Raw genomic sequence first — 26,975 nt, 5'->3', positions numbered from 1 at the left:
CTGATCCATGGTGGAAAGCGCACAGGCACCCCAAAGGATTGAGAAGAAAGGGGCCGCAACTCACCACCAGCCGTGATCTTCGTGGAGGTGTCACTCCAGCCGGCATGCAGACAATGAGGTGTCCAAAAGTTGAGTAGAGGAAGAGACCCCTAGTGCAACAGCAGGCTTTCCATGGAGTCTCCGTGCCTCTGCTCGGTAATAACAGTGACAATGTCAAAATTTCCTTTTGGAACTGACGTGTGCTGTATTCAGCGATCATCCGCCGCTGAAATTTCCAAAAATTGTGGCCGGATGGCTCACCGACGCTTCGTTATGAAGCCGTGAGTCTCTGAGGCCTATTGGTCAAAATGGCCGCCGGCCGCGTACGTCGCTTCCTTCTCTGCGGTCGGAGTTCGTCGGAGCGTTCACATGCGATCATCTGCGCTCCCGACGAAACTCCCCGCCTGTCCCAGGAAGTGATCCGGGCCTCGTCGCCACTGTTGGCGGTCTCCGGTGATCCGCCTCCGTGAGCCCCCCACCCCCGTGATAGTAAGACACGGAGACAGTGATGTTGTCGGTGTGGGCTCCCCGGTGATCTGCCGTCACCAGGAACCGCCCCGTTTATTTAACAGCGCACGCGACGGAGTGAACGTCACTCCGTCGCGTGCGTACCCTTAAAGGGGCAACGCCACAATCCCTATCACCCTTGTGGATGCTGAAAGCTGGGTGGACATTTGGGATTTCCAAATGCTGTTCTGGACTTTGATAGTCACCGATCTTCCTTCTCTGCAATCCTCTCGTAGAATATGCATTGCAGGCATATTCCCATTGGGAGATGGCACCAAATAATTGACGGTGAGCTTACTGCTTGTGTAGTTCTTAGTCTCCACATATAGTCGCAGGTCATTCACTGCAGCTATTTTACATTTATTCTGTGTGTTGTGAAAATCCCATAAGTGGGGGTTTTAACACTTTAATGAATACATCATATTTAATTATTAATTTTTGTTGGGCCCCTTACCTTAGAACCATTGATCAAACTGTGCTGCTTTTGGATTCATCTTAGACTCTGATATTTAACTGCATTCTAGACAATCATATATTTGTAACTGCGGTATTTGTTTGCCCACAGAGTTAGTGATGTGATACTGGGGGAAGGTGAGGCAGGTAGGGCTCAGGTAGGCAGGCTCGGGACAAGTGGCTGGCTCTTGGTTCAAGCTGTTGATCACCAAAAACATTAGTGCTTGCCCCAGGTTAGAAAAAAACAATTGAAGTAAACACACTTGTCTTGCTGGGGCAGACAGCTTTTGCCTGGGATCTTGTCTGGCCAACCAAAACAGAGCCTCGCTCACCTGCTCGCAAATCCTTTTTCACATGTCTCATTGTTTTAGCAGTGCAAGTAAATGGGAAGCTCTTTTGGTGCAAGGCTTAATCAGCAGATGTAGAAGTGAATGGGGGACGTTTATTAAAGCAATAGAACTCGAGGTGGGGGGAGGGGCTGCCCTTGGGGAGATATTTACAAGCCCGAGTGAAGCAAGGATTTAACATAGCCCAGGGTCCATTACCAGCCCGATAATGCACCCCCTCTGAGGGTTCTATTGCTATTAGTACCCCGGCGCATCGTACCAGAGTACTAATAGTATTTTTTCTCGAGTGGAGAAACAGCATGAAACCGTTTCTCAAGTCGAGAAAAAAAGCAGAAAAAATGTCCTCCAGAGATCAGGGAGAAGCAACTACACGTAGCCTCTTTTCCCTTTCCATGGTGGCCAGGGAAGAAAGGAAAATAACTTGGGACTCGGTGCTCTGAACAGAGCGCTTCAGGTGAGCCTTTCCCAGCTAGATAACAACCGGGCGAGGGCCAATCAGATTGTTTCTAACAATCTGATTGTCCCTCGCTGGGTACTGATGTCTGTTAAGCAGAAGTAAGATGAGCCTTGCAACTTGATGTGCACATCTGTACTTGAAACCCGCTTACAACTAAACACATAGCTTCACTTAACTAGCTAATCTGTTCTTTATTCTAGTGCAATCTGCAGATGTAAAGAAATAAACGACTCCATTGTAGACTATCTAGTTGATTTATATGATGTTTGCTGTTTTCACATGCACAGAAAATGTTATGCTTTTTTTGGGAGTTCAGTTTCTTCAGTTGCTACATAATATCAAGCTGCAAGTCTGTGTCAAACAATGACCACAGTGAGGTAACCTTGTCACACGGTTTTGTTATTGTTTCTATAATTGTTGATGTTACAGAAGGAAAACCTAAAGATTTTGTAGGCGGACTTTGCATTCTGGTACTTGTAGTGTCCTATTCAGGATGGGGAAAATAAAACTGCAATGATACTCTATTTGCTTAACCTGAGGATTGATATAGACATACATTAACACACATGTGTATGAGCTGGGGCTGAAATGTGTGCCGTCAAGTACCTAAAGTGTAGAGTGGGATCAAATCCCAGATTTACCTCTTAAAAAAATTGTGTATCCTGTGAAAATTATTTTATATTGCAGAGAATGTCCGACTATTGAATATCTAATTCATGCCTGCAACCCCTCCCGATAGACAGCACTCTGTTGCAATTTGAGTCTAACTTCACATTCAACAAATACCCAATTTACAAATTAAATCATTGATCTCATTCTGACATAGCTGGGAATAATTGAGGTGTCAGGGTCGGTTTATGTGTTATGGGGTGGGGAAGCTGGACACCAGGTATGGATTGATGGATTGTATGTTTTGGAAGGTGGAGAGTTCTGGAGCCAGTTATTGGTTTTGTGTTGTGGTGTAGAAGGAGGCAGGATGCGCCATTTGGGTCTTGTGTTGTAAAGAGGGGGGACACAGGACGCAGGTATGTCTTATGTGTTTTGGTTGGTGGTGAGATAAGAGGCCAGGTAAGGGGTTTGTGCTGTCTCAGCTCGTGGCAGGCTCTTCGAGTCAAGGTAAACCTCCTGGTATTTTTCCTGTACTCCTGCATTTTCCTGCTCTCCCTCCTCATGGGATAATTCTGAGATACCTTTTTAAACATAGGGGTGGTAGGATAGTGCTAGTGATAAAAATCAATTAAAATGTATGTACTACAGACTAAGACTCTCCTTCAAAACATTTTACCAACCAATGCTTAGGGCCCGATTCATGGAATTATTTACAGTGAGAATTGCGTGCCATTCTGCATACAAAACCCCCTTCGTCGATTAATGGTATCGACTTTGCAGGAATTTTCGGGGCTTCGCGGGGACGTCGTGCAGGCTCACAGGGGTGCAGCCGTTACATACGGGGTCCATGTGCAGAATCGCAGGGGTGCAGCCATTACTCACGGGGGAACTCACGCAGACATGCAGGGGGCGCAGCCGTTACTTATGGGGGACCTCGCGCAGAATCACAGGGGTGCAGCCCTTACATACGTGGGACCTCGCACAGTTTAGCTCGGGTGCAGCCTTTACTTACGTGGGACCTCGCACAGTTTAGCTGGGGTGCAGTTTTACTTACAGGGGACCTCGCGCTGTGTCGCCGAAGTGCTGGATGTTGGGTCAGAGGTGGACGCGGAGGTTTGTCGAAAAGGTGGGACTATGGCTATGTTTTTGGTTTGCATGGATGCGTGTTATGGGCGTTCCTTGCACAGCTCGGTTTTCTTTGCGAGTCGGGTTGAAATGTGCTTTGGAATCCATGAATACGAGGAGCGTGCAGACGAAAGATTGCAAGTAGGGCTGTGCAGAGTCGTTTTCAGGTAGGGGCTTTGCAGGATTTATGCGCAGATTCCATGTATCAGGCCCTTAGTCTTCCTAACACAACTCCATTTACACGTGTGTCTGAGGTAGTTGAGAGACCGAACCTCATCACTGGGGAGACATCCTGATTTTTCCCTGGAAATAAATGTTCTATGACAGAACTCTGTCAGACCCACTAAATGCTCTTCCAAAATCAGAGTAGGCCCAATTTATTGTATCACAAAAGGTAAGTGAGGCGGCACACATTCTTGAATAAATAAAAACAGATGGTTCAACATTAACTAAAAAAAGTATAAGGTATTCCTGATTTATTTGTACTTTGAGAAAAGACATTTACATTTCCATACATGATTTATAGAACTGCTCAGTTATGTGCACAAGATTGTTTGAAATAAATTAAGTTAAAACTGAGAGAATCCAAGCTGTAAATTATGTCCTTTAAGGCAAATATAGCAAGTTCTTTGTGATGTTATATTGGCAACATAAAGTCTTTTTCAACATCCTTTAGAGTCCAATGAAAGAGGGAAGAGTTAATATTGACAAATGCATTTCATATTGTGTTACCCTCTTTCTGAACCACTTTCTTGACCTTACATTCACGCACTGGCTTCAACTGTTATGACGGGGTAAAATGGAAGAAAGGCACATGAAACATTGGATAAAAGAAAATCATAAAATCTTTATAGAGCTTCGGTATATTGAACAAGACTTTCATTATTTTTTAAATACACATGTAATTTGGCCAGACAGTTGCAGACATTTAAATAAGTTAATATTTAAATTGATCTGCGAAGCTGAGAAAAAGCCCACATTGATCCTCGTAAAAATTCTATTGGCAATCATGTTTTGATATGGCCCATCTTTTTGCAGTGCCTAAGAAAACCTGGATGTAGATTAATCTTGTGGAAAAAACAGTGACCAGCTAATTGTGCTTCAAGACATCTTTCCAATTTACCAAGAGAACTTTGTTCGTCAAGCATTAAGTATGGATCACAACTGTGCATCCATGTTCGTCTCAACAACAAGATGGACGCAGTAAAAACACTCTACAGTATGCATGTACTTTCACATAACAAGGCTATCGTGTAACATTCAAGAATACTTCTGTAAAAGAAATTCAAGTCCATTGCAATACCCTTTGCAGCATTTGGCCAAGGTTAAGACTGCAGTGATATTTTCTGATGTATAATAAATCCGCGGAATTTGTACATTTCATAGCAAAAGGTTCTTGTCATAAAGAACAACCCGGACGTGGTGTGCAAAATATTTGCCCCAACACTGAATCACCAAAAATATACAGAAATTAGCTATCTAATTCTGATAGTCTGAAAATAATCGATTAAGAATGTGTTCATTTGTTTGTATCTTGCAACTAGCAGTCATTATAATCCCATATCATTCTGTTCCTTGGTACTTCGCTAGCAGCTGTTGATGATATAATTTTTGTAAACATAAACTACTGTCTAATTCAGAACCTACATATTTTTTGTGAACCCATAAGCAAAGTGCATGTTAATGTCTGCATGGTGAAACATCTGGTATTCCTCAAAGGTCTTCCCAGCAGTTGCACGTACCCTGTAGCGTTAGATTTGTAGATCAGTCATTGCTTCAATCTACTATACTTTACTACATGAATGGGTTGATATAGATATTCAAATTGTAGCCTTCACGTGAACATGCATCTCCATGCAACGAGAAGACATGGGTTCATACAACCATCTTTCAGTTTCTTCCTGAATCTTGCAAATTTTATCGCATTAAATGGGCCTTTCAAACAAATTCATGCAATGATATGTATGAGTAAAATAATTACTAAGCCTATTAAGAAACCCCAAATGTTATTTAAGTTTAACATGTGGCAGGCTGAGTGCATCTGTACCATCCCCTGTCTTGCAAATGCCTTGAGATGATCTTGCTATTCCAGTCCTTAGGGAGTCCAGAGAGAGAGCAGTTTCCACTGTTGGCTGAGAGATGACATCAAAATTCTCTGTTTCAGTCTCTGTCTCCAACTCCTCATCTGCTATGAACAACGTCGACTCTCGCCATCCCGGGTAAAATTCTTGGCTCACCCGGGAGCAGCTGGAATTGCTGTGGGAAAGCTGCGGGGTCGGTTCTTCTGTCGACTGTATCAGGGTTTGTACAGATAATGACTTTCCCAACTCCTTGCGCGTGGCTAACGGGATCGACGCCAGTGTTCCCCCTTGTGCATCAAGACTTTTTCTCCGTGAGAACCCCTTTGCCAATTTTGGCTGTGCAATCTGTCCATTATCCTTGGAGGCAACAAGGCAGGCGGTGACATCGCAAATGTCCTCCTGCGTGGTGGCAGGAATGATATGAATAGGCTCTGGCCTAGTTAAATGCTTTAAAGAGGGCAAAGGTGGTATCTGTAATGTAGTGGGTGTGGTTGGCTTAGCCACTGGGTGTATTTGGTTTGATATGCTGTTGCTTACCGCAGGTTCATCACTCTGATTCACTGGCCCCTGTGTTGCTTGACTATGCATAGAGGGATTGAAGGCATAGTAAGCTTGAGCGTTAAATTCATTTGGTGTCAGAATGAACTGCAGTCCTCGAGGGATATTGGCACTAGCTGATCGGGATATACATCCACTATTTTGTGCAGAACTAGACAAGTCCTTGCTGTCAATGGGACTCTGATAGTCTGAAGTCTGTTCACATTCAAAGAGCGGCATCTGAAATGAGGCCAAAGTGAGTGCGGAGGCAGATCCTTTCCGTAAGACCTGTTGGTAGATATCTAATAGACTATCCAGTTTTGACTCTATGGATTGTACCTGGGGAGGATGAGAAAAATAAAGGTATGAAAATGTATACAGAATTCAATCAAATCATAATTTTCTGCACATACTTTTAATTATGTGTGAGGCAAATTTAAAAAAAAACATCGGCCCTCATTATAAGTAAGGTGGTGTGGTACAAATGGGGGTAAAGTGGCAGCAATTCTGCTACTTTACCACTGCATTAGCGAACCTCATGCTACAGGTGTGCAGGTAAAGTGTATGAGGTCGCTCCTGCATTTTACTGAAGGAAAATCCTCCACTTTACCTTCCAAACCTGGCAGATTTACCCCTTGCTAATACTGCTCACTGTACATCTGCTAAACATCTCCATGGAGTCCTATGGACTCCAGAAATGCGGATTTACACCGCATTACCACCAATCGAGATCCCGTTGTAATGACACAGGACCGAGTGGCTGGAACGGTAACCGAGTTTGGTGGATTTACCACAGTGCTACCAGCAAATGTGATGAGGCCTCTAATTTATGTGAGCTCGAAAACTCTATATCACAGAAACATAAAAAATGCAATCCCACATAGAGTTCCATTTTCCCAGACTCTCGCGGGGGAAAATTAGAAGCTGACCGCTAGCAAGTGGCTTGTGGCACATTTCTTGAGAGTCTGCACTGCCCACACATTTACCTTGTGCAAATATGAAAACGCAAGACTGGTGAGTGTTGACTGACTGCATATTGCGAAAGTGAAATGAGCAATATCACAAGTAATTGTATTTTGTGCATGGAGTGTACTACCTTGCGGGGGCTTTTTTCTGGTCAGTAAGGCTTCTTAGCGCCTACTATCTGTGCTTGCATTTATTAGGCTCCATATGCTGCTTCGTTATTTTGGAGTACTTATTCTACAAGAATTAAATAGGCCCACTCCATCTTCTGTCAAGCTACCCATTTGAACATTAAATATATCATCAAGTGCCACTGTTTGTTTTTCTTCCAAATGTGCGTCAATATCTGTTGTACTGTGGTACTTAAAACTAAGCAATCTAAATGTAGTTTTGCCACTTGTAAAACGTTGCTGGCCTGGTAGTGGGTGGAGGGGTGGGGGAGAGAAGGGGTATTAAAGGCTAATGGCCTTATTAAGAGTTGGAAAGTATTAGTAAAATTGGTGGTATATTCCAAATTCCGCCAATTGTGCTGCTCTCATTTCTTAGGAGGCACATACCTCTGGGAGTATTGCAATGGAATGCCACCAAAATTAATATGAGTTTGATTTTGAACTGGAAAATCCACCAATTTGTACCTCTACCCTAGAGGTGGAGGTAAATATTGTACATTATCTACAATCCTTTTAAAGTCTTTTTTGTGTATACATGGAAAAATGTTTCAATTGAGACATAGGAGGGGGTGAGAATGTGGGTGAGAACCCGTTCGCCCCCTAGGAATTGGAGGCACCACTTCATTTGCCTCTGCCAGTCAAGAACAATGAAGCTCTTCCTTCCTCGGTTTTTAATAACCGTCCCCTCTCTACTGAAGGAACTCACTTCTGCTCATACACATTTTCATTTTGGTGTGCTTATAGCACATCACGTATGAATTAGGATGTTTTATTAATTACGTTTTTATAAAAAAAAAGATTTTCTATGCATCTTCTGTTCTGTTTAGGCTAAATGCATGTACATCTACCAGAAATTCAGTTTTCAGCTTTGTGGCTTGGCATTGTAAATGTGACAGCATTTTACTCTTGTTAACATCAAATGAGGTTGGAACATCTGTAGAGGGTTGAAAACAAGGGGAGTACTAATTTATCTCCCTATTCGCCAATAATTCATTGATTGTAGCCTAGTAAAAATAGTTACAGTTTAATCAAAACAGATCTAGCATGTTGCCAACAATCCTTTCCTAAAATGATTTACAATGTATGTATTCTTGTGGGCTTTATTTTGCACCAAAATGCATGCCAAGCCGATTCATGGCAATCATAAGGAAATCATCAATACTGTGATCTCTTGGAGATTACGCTACTGCATCATCATCGTCTTGTGTGTGTGTGTGTTTCTCCCTTTATTTAAACTGCAAGAGGTCTAGAAGGCAGCTTGAAGATGGCCAGTCCATCACTTTTCAGTTTTGTGTAATTGACCCTAAAAAGGACTGGTATGTCCAGGTGCGGGTCCAAGGCTGCTGTAGAGATCCAATCTACAAATCAATGGCGATTCTCAAGAAGGACAAAACATGTCTGGAGTTGCTTCTGGTCTCATTTAGAAGGGATGTGACCTAGCAGTTCAGGTTGGACTGCCCCTTGCGGCGCCTGCTTTACATATCGCTGTTCCCCTTCTGCACTGGCAGAGCAGGCCAAAGAATTATGTTTTCTAAGGCTGTCCCAGCAATGCCAGAGAATATGAGATTTTGATTAATTTAAAACCTTCCATCCATCATGCTTCAGTCTTACACAATGTACCTAAATGGGGAGCTTATGCCTAGACATTGGTCGCAAGCCTCATGTTTCTAGAGACCCAAGTGTCATCTCAGTGATGACTTATGATTTATTAAAAACCTTCTATCTGTCATGCTTTATTGGTCAACATGAACCAAAGACACAGCATCAAAACAGTGGTCTTGTGACTTGATGAAGCATTACATTTAAGACCCTGGCAATAACACCGTTTTTCAGAAGCAAGGCCCAGAAAACATTCAAGCAACATTCAAGTCGTAACGCTCTGCCTTTCCCCAGGACACCTGGGGAAGCCCCCCCCCCCCCCCGCCCCTCTGAACTTGATGCTCAAGCATGTACATCTCTCCCTCTAGTTATGCGGTCACTGTCTAATCCCTGTCATTCCACAGATAGCCACAAATCCTATAAGAGGAGTTTGGAAAAAGTTACACAAGTTCTAGTAAAATGCTATACCTGTTTCTCCACCTTGACAACACGACCCAGCATGCTAATGTCATCACTCGTATCAATGTCAGCAGCATTTTTATCTCGGCTTTTCTTATCTGTTGTGATTTGCCCCTTTCCAAGAATTTGATCGACACTGAAAATATAAAATGTAACAAGATGGGCGTTATGAACATGCATCATCAGTTCTCCGATCTGTACACATGCATCAGATAAGCTTAACAAAAGCGAAAGAACCAAACCAAAAATACAATGACAGTCTAAATGACAGATGATGAGTGCAGGGAAGCAGTTTTCAGATCCAACACAGAAAATGCAGAAGTTATCTATTTATTAAGTACATTTATTGATAGCTCCATATTGGCATGGACTACTTTAGAGACCAGGAGCCGGCCAACCCAATCTGGATAAGCATGGGTTCCAATGCAGAAGATTCCAAACATCTGTGGGCTTTGAGATTGTAGGAATACTGAATATATTTTGAAATATGAGGGGCAAGTGAAAATTGCCCTAAAGTTAAATGGTTAGATTGACAGGCAGATGCCTATCAGAGGAACAGTATAGAGGTAGTCACATCGACATTCCGCTGGTTCTGCCAAAGCTGTAAGTGCATTTCTGATGCATCGGTCTGTCAGGAAATCTTCCTGTTTCCTAGGATGAAGCTGTTTTGAAGAGTAGGTCGGTCTTAGACAGAGACACACACATGTTCAGTACTGATTGACTCTAGTCCATCCATACCAACCATTCAAAGGCTCCAGGCTGTTAGGGATTCTCCTCATTTGCCAACAGGTCAGTGTAACTAATATGTATGTAGGGTTATGTCTGACCCTCTCCTTCAGAGGCAAAGGTCTATCAGAAAATGTAACATTTCACCAATAAGCCACTGTTTTTTTTTTAATATAAGTGGAGTTGCAACAGAGTCATACAAAATGGGGACCACTTGACATATTACCGACTGTGCCATTGTGTTTTGCCTACAATGATGCTGAGGTCTGCAGTGCTCTTGCAACCTCTCACATTGAACATGGAATTTAAAACACTGTGCATCCTGAGAGGTACATGGAGCGGCAGGGGTAGATTTAATACCGATCCAGAAGTATTTATTCAGGTACAGTATTGCTAAGAGTATGGGTTGTTTCTATCATAGCCTTGCTAAGGTAGTATGGAATACCCCGTCTGGGTGGCTATTGTGGCGTGCTGGAGGAAGGACTCAGACAAAGAGGTGACATTTCAACTTTAGATCTTTATTAATTTGATAAGATAATACCTATCTTTCCCTATGACTAAGGGGCCTTTCCCTACCTAACTAAAGAATAACTTGAGTGCTCATCATCAGGGTGGTTGTCCAACTCTGGCCTTCCCCTGTCCAAACTACCCTACTCTAGCCCTAGCACTATACAAAAAGTTATTAACAGAAATAACACAAGGAGAATGACTCCCTTCTCCTGGTTCAAGGTAATCAGCCCTAAGGGCAGTTTTCTAAGAGATTTTGATAAACGTTTGACTTCAACAAAAGTAGACACTGTCAGTAGCATGACTCCCTTCTCCTGGTTCACTTGGTTTGGTCTCTCGACTATTGTCTGGTAACCTTGTGCTATGGCTTCTGATCAACAATTAGAGATCAAACCTGAGAATGACTCCCTTCTCCTAGTTCACTTGGTTCAGCCTCAGGCCGTCTTTTTATAATGTTTTACAACAGTTCTTATAAGTCCTTGTACTTCTTCCTAGGCTTCTCCTAGGGCTGACTTAAATGTAGCACAATCATTCTTTCTCCAATACTTGGTTATTCCTTGACTTATTTCATCTTCCTCCCCTTTATGTATATAAGGGAAGCTACTCCCACAGTGTTCTTGGTTCTTGTTAACACTCTGGTAAGGGAGATGGTTCCCTTGACACTCTTTAGTTTTTATGTCTCTCTTGTGGCTAGTCCTTTGAGGGAGATTACTCTGTATATCCTATTCTCTTCTGATATCTGTGTCACAATAACTGAGACAAAGGAGATCACTCCCAAGATGATCATCACACGTGTTACTTTTATCACAGCTACTGAGACACAGGCGATTACTCTCGATGGCGTCTTCACATTTGGCACTTTTGACACAATTACTGAGACGAGAGAGATTGCTCCCGATGTCTTCTTCACATTCGCCAATCCCCTACCAGGTCTCCGGTACCTCCAGTTACCTTCTCTCGCATGGAGGGACATTACTGGTTCTTCCTAGAGTGTTGGGTTGTTGCATTCCTGAGGAACACTCTTTGTGACTTCTTCTTTGCTCCCCACTACACTGTGTTTGCCCTGCGGGGTCTCCGGCCAGCCGGTCTCAGTGCTGTTGAGGGACCACCCGGTCCACCTTCGTGGGGTCACACCACCATCAGCCAATTCCAAGCTTCTCCTCTGGTCCGCTTTTGGTCAGCCTGCAGTGAACTCCTTCTACTTGTTCTCGGCATCCTCCAGTCTGAAGATTTGCTTCCTCTCCATTCTTCGGTGCCTCCCGGTTTGAACTTTCCTGGCTTGCCTGGCTTCATGCTGGCTTCTCTCTTCAGTTGTTTGTCAGTTTTGATATCGTACAGCTGGTTCCTCCCCAGTGGAGTGCCATAGTCCTTTGTTTGTGTCCACTGTGCATTCTTCAGGCCTTTTTGGGGCATTCTATTCTTGGCAAATGAATAGTTTGCATAACTCCTTCAATCTTCTACTTCTCAGTACCTTTGGAAGGCGATTTATGCTCAGCTTGTATGTTTGTTTTCTTCTTCCTTGTCTTGGTAATCATATGACTTCTATCAGCATTATTGCAGCACTATCTAAACACCACAAATCCAGAAACACTACAAAAGGTTGTCCGTTCGAGCAAACAGGTATATGCAACTAAAATGTCAGTCCCAGAAGATCACCCATCTGATGCCCGCAATGTCAGATATATCTTGTATCTGAATTGTAAATGTAGCTAGTAGTTCATGAACCAAACTGCAATGTAGTACCTTGTTTAATTCACAAATGTTTGCTTTAAAATGTCCAAGGAATTTCCCAATCACTACCTGCTCCTAAGAATATGGGGCATAACATTTGGTTGATATTATGTCTGAACTTTGAGTGCCCATGCATACCCTGTCCATCTCCTCTCAGTTCCCTCCATGAGGGTGTGCATTTGCCTCATTCCCTGAATGAGATAGTCCCCTTTTGAGTATCACTATTCAGGGAGATTTCTCCCCTCAGTGAGTAGGGGTGGCCAGCGACTGCTCCTAGGCCCATTTGTACATTCTGCTTGCTACTTTTTGGGTTTTGGAATCTGACCCAGCCCTTCAGTAAATCTTCCAATTTCTAATTGGACTAATGCACATTTGCCCCTGTTTGAAGCATTGCTAGGAAAGGATGTTAGGGGCTGGCGCCACCAGGAGGTCCTTTTTCAGATACGCAGTGGGCTATCTGCAAAGTAATGGCATCATATTTCTGGGTGCCAAATTAGGTGCCCTTCAGCAACTCTTGCACCAAACCCTGCCTCCACCACGGGCTCCTCTTGACCTTCCGATCTAGTAATACAACTCAGGGAGTTACTGTGAGTTATGTGAAGATCTATGTGAAATCTTTTAATCTCAATATGACAACTCAGCGACTTAGTGCATCTTCCACAAAGATGCAGGCCACAATTTTAAATCCCATTAAAAGAGCTCCAGGGGCTAAGAGACCTAGACCTAGAGATATGGGGCTAACCTGCAGGTCCAATTATCTAGTAGGTAAAATAGTGTAATAAATGACAAAACCCGCTTTATAAAACGTGTGTGAGTTCACAACACAATTTCCAATCCCAGTTAGATACCCCCATGGATTAATGTGATTGCTACAATGATCTTTTTGTAACCTCAGTGTCACTGGTTTGAAACATGGCAATGCAGCGCAACCTACTCTACGTCTGCAGTCAATAAAATCAGAAGCATTGAGTGGAGTAACACATTTCTGCATTGCTAAATCACCAAGGGGCAACACAATTGTTTGCTTGAAGCCACCCTAATTTGCTTGTCAGAATGTCTGAGCCTGAGTTGTCTCTTAACAGCAAAGTTCAGCAGGGAACAGTTGACCTGTTTTCTCTATGCAGCTTCTGGAACCTCTATGAACAAGTCTACCCGGGTCCCAACTTTCTTGACGTTGAACACCTTGCTTGCAATCACAAAGGAATAGATAATGTATACGAGTTTTAAAACAAATTAATAATCTCGAAGTATCCTAAAAGTACGAAGCTGCCTAGTTTTTGAGATTTGGTTCAGTTGGGAGTAATTTATTCATTCATCCCAGTGTTTCTAAACTACAGGCAGTGGCCATGTGGGCAAATCTTCTGATTTTTCTATGGCAGAGAACCGAGCCAATGCAGCATCTGGAGTGCAGTGCCCAGAGTGTGGGACTTCCATCAGAAATCAAGTAAGCCTCAAGTATCCAACAGTGGAGAGATCTTTACAAAGCTAATTTATTCAATTTCAGCATTGTCTGACTCCACTTCAATCAAATTGTATGTTTCTATTTCTTTTCATGCTTTCTCTCTTTTGGCAGCTTTACGTTATCCAGCGACAGTCTCTGATAACTGCCCTTGGCTTGAGGATACTCACATTTCTCTGTAGAATATTCACCATCATTCCCCCCATTTCAGTGCCTCTCCAGTTGGTGACATTTATTTATAGAGTTTTCTCCATCAGAACAACTATCTCTATTGTCATCACTGCTGACCTCTCTAATAAAAACTGTTAGGGACCGCCAAAAAGGCCAACAAAGCTCCCTGTCCCACTGTCATTATCGGATGATGCCTGAATCCCTTCTGGCCTGGATACTCTTACGGATCACACAAAGAGACTGTGATCCTGGCAATGTCCCTTGCACAATGTCCTCTGGTAGCCAAGAGACAAAACACCTCTAGAAGGACACTTATTCCAGTGTCCGATTGTAGCACTGTAACCTCGTGGGGTTTGCAAGTTGCATTGGGCCCAACATACCACGGCTCGCTCTAACCCTCGCCAGTGCCCCAATTCACTTCCCCTCTGCAGCCTCTGTTACCACACCAAGGAGCTCTGCATGGTCTTCGGCTTCAGATCTAATTTCCTCACTTCCTCTTCTTAGTCCTTCAGCCCTCCCCCTACCCCAGGACCTATGAAGATAACAAAGCTGCAGCAATCATGCCAGGAGTTGCCATTGTGGCGTCCTTGAAGCGATGGGAGGGGGGCCCCCATCCGTGATGTATTTCTTGGCTAAACCAGCCTCCTTGCTGTCAAGATAAGCATCCCATTGATCAGTACCTGTTCCCCTCCTTAATGCTGCTCGACCTGGGCTTTGGCAGTGAACACGTCCAGCCCAGACACCAAATAGATCTGCCTCCCCAAATCACCACACTTGATATAGTTATGCACATTGATACAACTGATGCAATTTGAATAGACTGAATGATTTTTTCCAAAAATGAATGTGATTGCATGTCCTAAGTGCAATGCATTGATTGCGCATTTGATAAACCTTTTGGGACAGCTTTACTCCCCACCAACCACCCAAAACAGTAATCATATTGGACAATGTTTCTAGGGTGCTAATAAGCTATTTTCTCACAAGTTTGTTACAGACAGTTAATAGGAACCCATGCGCCATGGCAGACACACATTCAGACATTTGAATAGGTATTGCATTACCTCAAAGTTGTAATTTCCTTATTACACAAATATAATTACTAGCATTCGTAGAAATCATTGTATTGCTCTTATTAATGTATAAACACTTTGTATGGGAGGCTGGAATCCACATAAAAAAGCCTGCAGTTATTGCAATCGAGTTAGCACATCATATCTAATTTGCAATAAGAAAGTGACAGCCAGCTGTAATATCTCATTACAACTGTTAGTGACATCATAGTGTCCACTGATAGCAAAAGAACCAGGAATCGTTCATCACCCACTGACTGATGAAGGTACGGTTTCAGAGTTGTTTATTTTAACCAAGGAAGATTTTCTTTGGGGGGGGAAAGTTCTTGAGGAAAGGAAAGGAAGAAATAAAAAAACATGGTGCAAGATCAGAGTTAGGAACAGTGGCTGAAATTCGGATTACAATTAACGGAATGAAAAAAGAAAGTAAGTCGCATTAAAAGGCAAAGGGAGGGGAGTGTTATGATTAGCTCTGCCAACAAGAGAGTGGAATGTAGAGATGGAAGGCAGAGCGCAGAATGTTTACCCATGAGTGAGTGTTCCAGGGTGGTCAGTTGAAAGATGTAAGCCCTGAGAGAGGATGCCGGTGGATGTCCTATTTTCCCCATGACTTATCTGACTTAAAGAACTGTAATTAATAAACCCAAACCAAGTAAAGAACTTACAGTTATCAAGAAGTTGTCGGAGTCACTTGTAACCAGACATAGAACTCAACAATGGCGACGAGGATTAAGCTGATTTTGATGAGGGGACAGCAGCACCAAGGAAGGACACCCACCGGCACCCCCAAGAGAAGAAATCCTCTCTCAGGTAAGGGCGCTGATTGGCATTGAGGCACTGCAGGCGAGGCGCAGTGAGGGCAATTGTGACTCATACAGAGGCGCTACATAGGAAGTGAAGGCCTGCAATGAATATAAAAAAGGCAGTGTGGCCCTGCAGGTGCAGTTAGGGCAAGCATAACCCATATAAAGGCGTTTCAGAAGCAGAGGAGAGAAGTCCAGCCATTGCTGCTTCAGGTGTCTGATAATGCCAATTAAATACGAGCTGCAGCGGTCTGGGGCTGAGTGGAGCACTCCGGAAGCACTGCACATTATTTAAGTGGGGCCATAAGTGAAAGGAAACATCAAGAGAGGCCCATATAGTAAGGCACTGCAAAGTACTACAGAGGCAGACGAGAGCAGCTGCCAGGAGCTGCAGAGGCAATGCTACGAAATACAGTGGTGGTATTTTAACTGTGAGGGTGCTTTTAGCCAGCAAACAGTGCCTGTCAAATTTGAACACATCACAGGACGTTCAACGGAACAGAGCTTTTAAATACAGGAGTCCAATGACTTTCCAAGTATTTGCAGAGGCATAGTCAGCAGTTTCTCGTACCTGAAGGGTGGCCGCTGCTTGAGAGACTGTTGGGGTTGTGAGCTCCGTCTGCCTCAGCTGCTCAGTCCGACTGATGACGTCAGGTGGAATGCTGGAGGAGTTAGTGATTGTGCTTTGGGGGCATTGCCATGACAGGTAGCAACGTTCGGTTGCTGTGGAGGAGCGTTGAACAAAAAGAAAAGAGAACCTTGCTGCGTGCCAGAACGTGACAACGCAGCATGTGTCCGAGTAGGTTCATTCTTCCATGATATTAGTTTAGCAGCGGGCTGCTATGTGAGCTGTTCACTTGCTTAGTGAATAGGGACAGAAGTAATGTGTTAGGATTGACAAATGTCTTATTGGCTGGTAACAGTCAGTGTATACTCACTTGTATTAACATTTCTAATCCTCATGTGTTTTAACTGTATTGCATTAGTTACGTGGGGCCTGTGCTCCATTGTTAACTCAAATGTTTTATGTTGGAGTGTTTATGTATGGAAAGGTTCTCGAGTCTGGATGTGGACAGTTGGTGCCTGCTGTGTTGAGCAGAGCCTGCTGTCGCGTTTGCTCTGACCAAATAAACCCTAAAGACACTCTTATTCTGTGGCGTTTTCTTCACATTGGCGACGAGGATCTCGTTGATTACGGACCGGCCCCGCAACCACGGAAGCCTCGTGAGAGCAGTCTCCCGGTTGGTTTGCCCTCACTTTGTTGATCGCAATAGCGGGCTGGAGGAGGTGCCCCGGGGACCGCAAATTCAGGTCAGGAGGTGTAGTTTGGTGGGTCTTGGAGCACGTACACCAAGCGCGTTGTTTTGGGGCTTCGGCATACCCGTAGCGGCGCGAGCTTCCCCACGAACCTGGACGTCCTCGAGAGCACTGCTGTCATCATATACGCCCGTGCGCGCTACCTGGTACTGTGTGTGCGCGTTGGGGGCGTGGCTGCAACACGTGGCTCTGTTGTTCCTGTCTATGCGGCCTTGCTCCAGGACTGTGCGCGCGCTGGGGGCGTGGCTGCAATACGAGACTTTGTTGTTTCTGCCCACGTAGCTTTGCTCCGGGCTCAGCTGGCATTGCTGGGCTACGGAACTGAGAACGCTATCATATTTTGTCACGGCGCAGCTGCCTTAATGCCTATCAGCAGTACTTGGCTACCTTAATTTGTGCACGTTGTGTTCCTTTTGGATCTGTTTCAACCACATGTTAAAGAAGGAAGACTTGGAGTGAAACACACATAATTGATGCCACACCACCTGGTGTCAATGGTCTGGCCACTTCCATTCAACCCAGTGCTACTGTTGAATTAACTTTATCTGACCTGCACTGTTCGCCATTAGCTGCCTGCAACCTTCCTCCCATAACTGATTGCCACTTTAGCCTTGGCAGCAATGATTCCCCCTCCTGTAGCCTGCTCGAATGAGGCTGGTCGCCCCTCCATCCTATGGGACAGGTGGAAAGACATCTTTGAGAATTATCTAGTGGCTATGGGAGGAGATAGATTCAGTGCAGCGCGAAAAAAGGCATTGCTACTCCATAATTTAGGGATTGAAGGGCGCAGTGTGTTTGATGGTTTAGTAAGAAATCAAACAACATAATCTGCAGATATAGACGAATATGCCTTTGCCCTCAAGCAATTGGAGGACCACTTTGAGCCAAAGAAGAACGTGACTTTTGAGAGGCACAAGTTCTTCCAGCGTACACAAGGTTCCTCGGGGTCAGTTGAGTCCTATGTGGCCTCACTAAGATCGCTGAGTCACACCTACGAATTTGAACCACTTACCGACTCGCTGATCAGAGACCAGTTAGTGAGATGTACGAACAATGTCAGAATTCAGGAAAAATTGCTGACTGAGGATAAGAAGTTGGAGGAGGCAATGGAGTTAGCTCAGAGCATAGAGCAGACGTCTCAATATGTGAAGGAGTTGAACATTGATAAGCAAGCATCCGAAGTAGTATGCGCACTTGACCAGAGGTGAAAGCCAAGGACCAATTCGAATAGAAGGGGATCTTGGGGCACAAAGTGTACCAAGTGTGGCAGTTTTAAGCATGGGCCGAATTACCCTTCCTGTCCGGCCAAGTTTGCGGAATGTTTCAAGTGCAAGGGCAAGGGACATTTTGCCAATGTCTGCAAGAGTTCCTCAATAAACCTCATAGAACCTAGGAATAGCAATGAAGAAAATGTTAGGAGGAACTACAACAAACAAGAGGTGGCTACCACACAGGAGTCCGGCCCCAGACATGTGTTCGAAATATCAGCCATATTCGGTGAAACAAAGGGACCTGTGGATATATTCACCATTGATGGCTGTCATATCAAGATGAAAGTGGACACGTGCTTACCGTGGACCATTGTATCACGTGACACGTTGGTGAATGTCTTAAAGAAAAGTGAAAGTGTACTTGGTCCATCTGACATTCAGCCATGTGGTTATGGGGAGTCTCTATTAGAAATTCTGGGTCAATTCTCTGCACAAGTCATGTACAAGGAAAGAAAATGTCAAGCTAATATTTTTGTTGCAACGAGAGGTGCCTCCCTATTAGGTTGGGAGGAACAAAGGTGTCTGGGGGTTAGAGTGCAAGCGAATGCACTTGACCCTGTAACGATTGCTGAAGTTGGTGATGTGTGGTCTAGGGAGTTTCCGTAGGTGTTTTCTGAGGGGTTGGGAAGGCTTAGACCGTTTGAACATCACATAAAACTTAAAAGAGATGCTCAACCCATAATTCATAAAGTAAGACATGTACCGTTAAATATTAAGAGACAGCTATGTGCTGAACTGAATGATCTTATTGACAAAGGGGTGATTGAGCCTGTTGCGGCTACGGAGTGGTTGTCACCTATAGTACTGGTTGCTAAGAGTAATGGAAAACTGAGGTTGTGTGTAGACTTACGGAGCCTTAACCGAAATATTTTGGTGGAGAGGCACCCCATGCCTAACATTTCGGAGACGCTCTCCACACTTGGTGAGCCTAAATGGTTTTCGGTTATTGACCTTTCGGCGGCTTATCACCAAGTTCCCCTTTCCAAAGAATCTCAACATCTGACTGCCTTCATCACCCCTGAGGGTACATTTAAGTTTAATCGCATGCCATTTGGGCTGGCTTCGGCCGCGTCTGTTTTTCAGAAGGTGATGGAAGAGGTGTTGAGGGGTTTGGAGAAGGTAACAGTGTTTCAAGACGATATTTTGGTGTTTGCCAATGGATGAATGTGAACATGACAAGGTGTTGAAGGCTGTTTTGAATCGGTTAAGGGAAGCAGGATTGACGGTGCAGAGAAACAAATGTAGGATAGGAGTCAAAGAAGTGGAATACTTAGGCCATAAGATTTCCAAGGATGGCATTGCCCCCAAGAAATCTCTCATTGAGAGTATTAGTAGTGCTCCCCAGCCCCAGGATAAGGATCAATTATGCTCTTTCATGGGGCTGGCGGAGTATTACCACAAATTTGTTAGTGGTTTTGCAACCGTATCCTCTCCCTTGAGAGAGTTATTAAAGAAGGGAGTAAAGTTTGACTGGTCTAAGGAGTGTCATGAAGCTTTTATACAGATAAAAAAGGGCATAATTCAAGCACCGTCTTTGGGAGGATTTGTCTCAGGCAGGAAGACAATGTTGTCAGTTGATGCTAGCACTCGGGGGTTAGGTGCAGCTTTAACCCAGTTTGATTCTAGCAAGAGTGAACACCTTATTGCATTCAACTCGAGGCCGCGTAGAGGGACAGAGAATAATTATTCTGTCATCGAGAGGGAGGCTTTGGCCGTCTCATGGGCCATTGCTCACTTTAAATTATTCCTATGGGGACAGACCTTTCTTGTGAGGACGGACCATAAGCCGTTAGTGCAGTTGATGGGTGGTTCCGAGTGAACCAAGGGTTCCCCCAGGATATTAAGGTGGATGGTAGAGCTTATGGGCTACAACTTTAGAGTGTGTTACATTCCTGGGAAGGACAATGTAGTGGCAGACTGTCTGTCTAGATTACCTGTGGGGTGTGATGAGACTAGTGGAGTTTTGGATGATCAGGATTTTAGCATTTTGGAAGTTGAACATGATGCTATAGATATGGGTAAATGGCAGAGTGTTGTTGAAGAAGATAATGTGATGCAGCAAGTCAAAATGTGGACTAAGGAAGGGTGGCCACATAAGAATGAGGTTGGAAGGGAGTTTGGGAGATACTATAGTGTAAAGGATGAATTGAGTTTGTCAGAAGATGGGAGCAAACTCAGGAAAGGAAGCAGGACAGTACCTCCCAGTGGAGTAAAATCTCTTTTGGTAAATATAGCTCACCAGGGGCACATAGGTATGGGTGGTACGAAGAGATATTTGCGACAATCTTTCTGGTGGCCTGGAATTGATAGCGAGTTTGAGAAGTGTGTAAGGAATTGCAGGGAGTGTGCAGAGTGTGACAAGAATAAAGTGACCAGAGAGGTACCATTAAGTCCAGTCAAGGTACCCAGTGAACCGTGGCATAAGGTTGCCGTTGATTTAATTGGACCGTTACAGGATCTGGGTGATGAATACAAATATATTGTGGTTTTGGTGGATTACCATTCTAAGTGGATTGAATGGAAGGCAATTCGTGAGGCCACAACTGCAGAAATTGTACTATTTTTTGAGGAAGTATTCCATAGGGAAGGTTTTCCTACAGAGCTAGTCACCGACAAGGGTGTACAGTTCTGTTCTGACAGAATGTTGAGTTTTTTGAAAAAATATTGTATAAGGCACATTAGGACGGCCTTGTATCACCCCAGGGCCAATGGCCTGGTTGAAAGAGCCAATAGATTTGTGAAAAGTGGAATTCAACTAGCGATGGCTTCGGGGTTGAGATGGCCATATGTTTTGAGAGAGATGATATGGAACTATTGCACAACACCACACTCAGTTACAAGAATCTCTCCATTTATGTCTCTCAAGGGAAGGCAACCTGGCACAAAACTGTGTCCTGGCTGGTTGGACATGGCGAAAAGTGTCAACATTGACCGGGAAAAAATTATGACACTTATTAAAGAAGGGCAGGATGTGTATAAAGAGAGATTTGATGAGGACAAAAAGACCAAAATGGTTAAGTGGGAAAAGGGGGATTTAGTCCTCATAAGGAATCCCAGGCTATCTCCCAAATGCGTAGGAAGCAAATTTATTGGACCTAAGAGAATTTCTGTTGTAAGGGGGAATGTTGTTATCATGGAAGTAGGAGAGTGCTGGTCTATGTCCAAATTAGTAAAGTGTCCATCTGGTGGTGAGGAGAATAATAATTTGGAGTCCAATGAAACCAATGATGATCAGACTTTTCAGTGCAATGTGGGAAGTGAACATTCTTCTAAAGAGAAACTTGATGGGTGCTCTCAAACCAATATGGGAATGGGACTGAGATCGGAAAGAGTAAAGAATAAGCTGTTTTGGCTTAAAGACTTCTGTGTAGAATAATTGGTTCAAAGTTGTAGGGGAGGAGATGTGTTAGGATTGACAAATGTCTTATTGGCTGGTAACAGTCAGTGTATACTCACTTGTATTAACATTTCCAATCATCATGTGTTTTAACTGTATTGCATTAGTTACGTGGGGCCTGTGCTCCATTGTTAGCTCAAATGTTCTATGTTGGAGTGTTTATGTATGGAATGGTTCTCGAGTCTGGATGTGGACAGTTGGTGCCTACTGTGTTGAGCAGAGCCTGCTGTCGCGTTTGCTCTGACCAAATAAACCCAAAAGACTCACTCTTATTCTGTGGCGTTTTCTTCACATAATGCGTGTTGGGATAGTGATGCTTTGATGATATTTTCATTGGAGGCTGGAAAAATAAAATGTGAAAAAAAGGAAGAGGAAAGACGTACCGTGACGTACCGTGCGAGAGACTGTGCCATGTTTGCAGCCATTTTAGCAAGGCCATATTGTTGGCATCAGTGAAGGGGGCTGCGCTCTCCACATTGAGAGGTTCCAATTGCATGGACAGGATTGTCTGATGCCGGCAGAATGGGCCTGAGTTCCCCGTTTCAGGTACTTTTGTTTAACGTGACTGCTGGCACTCAGCAGGAGGAAGGTCATTACCACAGGATATCTATAGCTTAGAGGCTTTCCAGCACAGCAAGTTTGAACAATTTTGACCAGTTCTGCATTAAAAATGGAAGTGAAATTGATTTTGCAGCGGAAGTCATGAAATGATATATGTTTTCATGTAATGGTGCATATGTTATTGTTAATGTATTGTGGTTGCATTACAAATGTTAGGAGCAACGTGTGACAAAACGTAGCTGTGATGTGAGGCCTGTTTGAGTTACAATAATGGGATTAAAGTATATGCTGGTAAAACCAGACGTCCAGAGCGGGTCCCCAGAGGGGACCTCGTAATAGAGCGGTATGGGTTTAACAGCTCTGGCGCCTTTACCAACGCCATTAAACCCATACCGCCCACCTCGTAATGAGGCCCTATATCTTTCCATTTCACCTTCCTTCTCCGGAATTCCCAAAAATCTCAGGTTGTTCCTTCTCTCCCTGTTTTCGAAGTCATCCATTTTAAGGGCCATTTCCATTTCTCTTCTTTCCAATTCGGACAGTCTCATGTCCATTTGGGTTTCGATCGCATCCGGGAGGACTGATTGTTCTCGACTCCTTGCAGTCTATCATTGATTTTGTCCACCTGCTTATCAAGTTTGTCCAGTCTGCAGCCGATATCAGTTTTTATGCCCCGGATCTCCTCCAACAGGAAAGGTATGTCCTTCTTGGTAGACACTGAATCCTCGGCTTCTTGTGCCATGACCTGGCGTTCTGCGGGGGGGTTCTGTTAGTGACTGGGAAGAGTAGTGAAATCTCTTTAAAGAGGATTCCGAGTCCATTTGATTGGGGGTAGTGAAAGGGCGATTCACTCGTCTCCTGGGCTTCTGGTTTCATTGCGACTTCTCCTGGGCAGGGGAATCAGCTTCATTTAGCATCCGGGGATATGGCTCACACCTGCATGATTTAGGAAAGATGCATGGCCAGGTGTCCCCTATGGATAAGGGCGCGCACCGAGTCCTGGTCGCTGTAGATAAGGAGTGAGCTTTGGATTCTGTCTCCAATGCTGAACCGCGTATTCAGGGGTATCAGCCCCTACACTGCACACTCAGTGCCCAGCTGGACCAGTGGAGAGGTAGGGGACCGCATACCAGATAGAGAGCAACTATCATTAAAATACCTCGTGGGAGCATGGTCTCAGCTAATCCCTTCGCTGCACTGGGACTCCATTGGGTGTTGTGAACCGCTGTGATAAGGAAAGGGGAGGGGCTTGTAGTGAGTCTCATAGTCCTATGCAGAGGCCTCCCACAAAACGGTGGGCTTACAGTGTGTTGCACATTCGGACTGTGCGGCACACTGACTATCCTGCCCTTTGGCTCAGAGCACCTTCTTTGGGAGAAGCACCCCATTTCCAAGGGGCTACCCTACTGCCACCCCTCCTGCCCTCTATCCATTACATCCCGGATAAGGGTCTCCTCTCCTTGGGGGTTGCCACCTCAGAGGGTCCGCCTTTGATTGTTAGGATGCCAGCCGTAATTTCCCCACTGATTAGGGCTTCCGGGGCCGAATGTTCATTCAGAGCACGTGGATGTAGGCCTGGAAGTGCGGCAGCTGTAGACTTGGAACGGGAGGATGGGATTTGTTCTGCCCGTTTCCCGTCTGGACTTCCTCTGGATATTTCTCGCCTCTTTGAGGGTGGATTCACCTCAAATTCTGCACAGATGTGCTCCAAGTGCCTTTATGAGGAATGGTTTGGTTGCCGTGCTCCTGACACAGTTCAGGAGTGAGGTTTTTGCACACTTTTTGACCTGATGGAGCAGGAGCTCTGTGCTTAGGCAGCTGCCAACTGCGCGCCCCTTGGTGGCCTCTTTCCGACAATTATTTCATGGAAAACAGGGATGCAATGAAGGTCGTTATAAGAGGGGATTTCATGAGCTAATCTGCCCCTATTTTAATACTCGGAACCAGGTAACAGAGTGGTTGGAATCTCAAGTGTGTGAGTGCGAAGTGCTCTATGCCCAGACACGGTCCCCAAGTTCCCTCATGGAAGTTAGAATGTCTATATCCATGCTGGAGGCGTTGATGGCTTCGGAAACGGCCTACTCTTTGCTCCGCACAAAACAATTCTATTATGCTGAGAGCAATAAGGTGAATAAGCTACTAGCCTCTAAACTGAAGCAGCAAAAAACTAGGAATTATGTTACGGGCATTAAGGACAGAAACTGCGTCCTTCATTTCACAGAGAAGGCAAAGCTTGAGGTGTTGTATGTTTCTATGAGGAACTGATGGCTGGCAAGAGGTCCACCCTCGAGGCTCAGGCTCTTACCTTGCTTTGCACACCCTCCCTAAACTCTCTCACATATTGCTTGATCGCCTTGAACTCCCCATCTCAACGGAAGAGATGGAGAAAAATATTAACTCACTCCTAAATCAGAAGGTTCCAGGCCAAACATTTAAATCTCATCTTCTAACAACACTAACTGTCTTATTCAACTCTTTTCCTACTTCGGGTAAGGTGTCTGACTATGGGTGAGTCACTGATTTCCCTGATTCTTTAACCTGGCAAAGATTCCAGGCTATGGTGCTCTTATCACTTTATTTCCTTTCTTAACACAGATGCCAAAATGTTTTGCAAGATCCTTGCCACTATACTGATGGAGTCCCTTCCTTCTTTGATTGACTTTGATCAAACCGGTTTTATTGTTGGTCACAGTAATATCAGGCGTGCTATTAATGTGATGGAGATTGGTAAAAGGGAGGGGCTTCCACTGATAGGGCAGAATGGCGGTTTGTCCTTTTAACTCTGTGGGTGTTTGGCTTAGGCCCCTATTTCACAGCCCGTATCATTGCTTGCTACCATTCCCTTGAAACTCAGATTCGCATTGAAGGGCATAAGAATCGGCAAGGCTGCCCCTTATCACCCTAGATCGCTGCCCTAATAATGGAGCACCTGCCAATCTGTATTCAGGCACATTCTTGCATTAAAGGCATCTCTGTGGAGGATGGTGCGCACAAAACAGCCCTTTATGCAGTTTATATCTTATTAATGATGACACGCACCTGGTCAATGCTTAGGGCACTTATGATGGAAGTTGGGCTCGTTGAGCGATTCTAAAGCTTTTTGGTAAACTATGACTAGTCCAAGTGTCTGAATGTCTCTGAATCCAAAGGCAACATTTACATGTTCCAAAGGGAGTTCCTGTTCAACTGGGGTAACAACAACCTTGACTACCCGGGTGTTAAATTAATGCTGTCATTCTCAGAGCATTAAGAGCCAACTGTCTGTCCCTCTTTAAGTCCTTCACTGATGACTTGTTTAGGTGGGGGAATCAGGGGATATCCTGGATAGGAGGCGTTATGGATGTTAAAATGAATGTTGTCCCTAGGCTTCTCTGTTATGCTTGGGTTCTCCCAGTCTTGATTTCCTGTTCCTCCCTCCAAGTCTTGTATCGGAAGATTATGAGGTTGGTATGGTCCAATTGCAGACCACGTGTTGATAAACAAGCCTTACACTCAAAGAAACATAATGGTGGCTTGGGTTTACCCATTCTCCAGACCAATGTCATGGCAGCTAATATCTCACATATCCTTTCTTGGCAGGCAGGTATTGATGGGGCCCTTTGAGTAGGCGCTGAACAATCAGTAATTAAGTACTTCCTCCCAACTCTCTTGCATCTCAAAGGTGCTTACAGAAAAGGCAAGCACAGGTTATTACCCTCTTCTTTGTTTTCTCTGTCCTATTGAGACAGGGCACTTAGGCTATGGAAAGTCCCATGGGGCATTGTCCCCTGTCTCCTGTCTTTGGCAACCTGTGCTTTTCTCCTGGTCTTGTTATGGGTGCCCTGGGGCTTGGTGCAGGGCGGCTTGCAACATGTGAGCCGGTTGTACCACAGGAATACTCTTCACTTTTGAGGAATGTAAGGAAACATTTGGTGTCCCCAACGATATTGTCAGATTCACTTGGAGCCGGGACTCGCTCACTCTTTGCATTCGAGCTCACAGTGCAAGAGGGACTTCCTAAAGGGAAAATATCTAAACTATAAAAATTGTTGGATAGATCGGATCCGTCAGCTCGGCTTCCTTATATGTTGCAATGGGAGGGGGGGTCTTGGAGAGCCCTATCTCAGACCAGACATGGGAGAAAATATGGGAATACCCCACCAGTGCGTCCCGATCCGTGGTGAACAAGGCGAACGCAAATAAGGTCTTGTTTCGTTGGTACATGTACCCGACCCGTCTTAACAAGATTAATCACTCCATCTCCCCCTAATGTTGGAGGAATTGTGGCTAGAGGGGCGATTTCCTACACCTTTGGTGGCACTATAACAAGGCCCAACAATATTGCAAAGAGGTATTGGCCTAGATTAAAGATATAACCGGATCCATGCTACCCATGGAACCTTTGCAGTCCTTTTGGTGTGTACCTCTGGAATCAATTTAACCTATAAGGGGCTCTGGGGCCATGTTGATTAATAATTTGCTGATGGCAGCACAAATTGCTTTGGCTAAAAGCTGGAAACGGTGCAAGGGCCACTGGTCAATGTCTGGTGGTATAAAAGGTCTTTGTCACCGCTCAGGGGTGCCTACCTAGACACATAGCGATCTGGCTTGCCCTTCATGAGTTCAGTGAGAGG

At 44.5% G+C, this 26,975-nt stretch overlaps 1 protein-coding gene across 2 annotated transcripts in view; it reads right to left on the bottom strand.

The window, feature by feature from the left end:
- Positions 1–3,982: 3,982 nt before the first annotated feature.
- KCNQ5 (potassium voltage-gated channel subfamily Q member 5) overlaps positions 3,983–26,975 on the bottom strand; it is a 1,047,762-nt gene continuing 1,024,769 nt past the window's right edge. For both annotated transcript variants that reach the window (XM_069606244.1, XM_069606245.1), the window contains 2 exons: positions 9,356–9,482; positions 3,983–6,494 (listed from right to left, as the gene is read on the bottom strand). In XM_069606244.1, coding sequence (XP_069462345.1) covers positions 5,544–6,494; positions 9,356–9,482 — 1,078 coding nt within the window. In that variant the 3' untranslated portion in view covers positions 3,983–5,543. The remainder of the gene's footprint in view (positions 6,495–9,355; positions 9,483–26,975) is intronic.

The sequence above is a fragment of the Ambystoma mexicanum genome, chromosome 4p (genome assembly GCF_040938575.1).
Source record: "Ambystoma mexicanum isolate Mex_15411 chromosome 4p, UKY_AmexF1_1, whole genome shotgun sequence".
In the NCBI taxonomy this organism is placed as follows: domain Eukaryota; kingdom Metazoa; phylum Chordata; class Amphibia; order Caudata; family Ambystomatidae; genus Ambystoma; species Ambystoma mexicanum.
This window is presented reverse-complemented; position numbering and strand designations above follow the sequence as displayed.